This window comes from Aplysia californica, unplaced genomic scaffold (genome assembly GCF_000002075.1).
Source record: "Aplysia californica isolate F4 #8 unplaced genomic scaffold, AplCal3.0 scaffold00194, whole genome shotgun sequence".
NCBI classification, from domain to species: Eukaryota; Metazoa; Mollusca; class Gastropoda; order Aplysiida; family Aplysiidae; genus Aplysia; species Aplysia californica.
In genome coordinates, this window is record NW_004797464.1 from 659,668 (window position 1) to 661,634 (window position 1,967).

The 1,967-nt window shown below is 41.8% G+C and overlaps 1 protein-coding gene across 1 annotated transcript in view; it reads right to left on the reverse strand.

Moving 5' to 3' along the window:
- Nucleotides 1-1,967, reverse strand: part of LOC101853088 (kelch-like protein 10) — a gene marked incomplete at its 3' end in the record, with an annotated part of 17,431 nt that overhangs the window by 7,105 nt on the left and 8,359 nt on the right. Inside the window, 2 exon segments of the mRNA XM_035969910.1 lie at nucleotides 646-838; nucleotides 1,618-1,771. Coding sequence (XP_035825803.1) covers nucleotides 646-838; nucleotides 1,618-1,771 — 347 coding nt within the window.

Consider the following 1,967-nt stretch of genomic DNA (forward strand, 5'->3'; position numbering starts at 1 on the left):
TAAAAAAAAGAGGTTCGTTTGTTAGTAGTTCAACTCTGGTAAAGCGTTAAAATAAAGCTGTTGCAACTTTGGAGTGTTTATTTTCATTCCTAAAAGTAGTAAGTGCTTGTAAGTAAGAGAAATATACTGAGATTTGGCAATAAAACTGTCGTATCTGGAGTTGCGATACCCCTGTCTGTCGAAATTTGGAATCCAGAAAGTCGTAACTCAAGATACGATACTTTGTCTTCAACATCTGGCTGTCGTAACTTGAGTTACTACAGTTTGCTTTGAAGTTTCGATTTGCAGTTTATCGTAACTCATCATTACAGGAAAAGTGGCATAGGCAGCCCCAAGCTCATGAGAAGTACGAGCGTAGACTGTATTTTGAGGCTCACATGCAAAAAATGAAACCGGTATCTCTAACCGTTTGGAAATAAAACAGTTTTTTTCGTCTTCTGAAAAGTAGCAAATTTTAGATACGACTTTTTGGAATCTTACCCATGATATACACTCCACAGCATGCTATATGCGCTTCACAACCATTGTTACCCCAGCAGACCATACACACACAAAGGCACACACACAGACAGACACACACACACACACACACACACACACACACACACACACACACACACACACACACACATACATACAACTGACCATCTAGCCCACAGGCTCCCGCGTCACTCCGGACACTGGACATATCACTGACCATCTGCCACTGATTCTTGTCTGGACAGTACCTCTCCACAGAGCTGTGACGTGTGTTGCCATCAAAGCCCCCACAGGCGTAGATGTACCCATCCAGCTCTGCCGCACACACGTAGCAACGACTGCTGTGCATGGGTGCGATCTGACGATACAGAGGCAATTAAAAAAAAAAAAAAAAAAAGTAAGCAGATAGGTGTTTCTACATCCACAGTCACATACTTTGGATGATTTAGGAGACGGGCCTCGACCTTGCTCGTCTAGTTTAGTTTTAGTTTGAGTATAAAGCCACTTGCAACACAATGATGTCACATAAAAGGAAAGAACAAACCACACTGGGACAGCCGTCAACGACCCACACTTTACTATAATAGTTCTTTTCTAATGGAGGTAGGTGTTTTACGTGCGCCCCCTGCCCCCTCCAATTTCTTTTCTAGAATTAAAAAATCGACTCAGTTTAGGAGGCAGGCTTCAATCTTGCCCGTCTGAGCCAACGCAGGCTGAAATGGATTCTGTGTCCTAGCAGAAACACCGGATATCAAAATCTATCCTTTGTAGAACATCATGAATAATTCTGATCAGGTTTTGGTGAGGGACTCAACTAAACTCTGACCAAGTTTTGATTTGAAAAAAAGGCTTTAAATTACTTCTGATCAGATTTTGGTCAATGGTTCGACTCAGCTCTGATCAAGTTTTAGTAAACGACTCTAAATTACCTTTGGCAAAGTTTTGGTGAGGGTTCGAATTTATCTTTGACTAATTTTGGTAAATAAGAAATCTAACTAATCTTTAGCCAAGTGTTGGTAAGGATTCAACTTATTTCTGACCAGGTTTTGGGTGAATGGTTAATTTACCTTTGACCAGCTTCTGGTAAGGGATTCAATTTACTACTGATCGGGTTTTTGGTAAAAGGGTTCAATTTACCTCTGACCAGGTTTTGCTTAAGGGCTCAAACTTCTTGGCCGAGTTGAGGTACTTGACCGTCGTGTACCCGCCGATGACGTAGAGCGCCCTGTCCACCGTGACCATCGCGTGATATGCCAGGCTGTGCTCGTACGACTCCTGTTCGTTCTCATACCTGGCATGGAAGTGGACAAAACAGTGGTGTTTTCCTTTAAATTTAGTAACCTTTTTTACGGAACTTACAACACAATTAAGTCGTAATATAAGAGCCGAAGATTAGAGGTGTTAAAAAGAGTAGCAAACACAAAAAGGAGGAGAGATAAGGACTACAGACATTTGACAGGAAAGACAGAGTAAACCACACCAGAGCA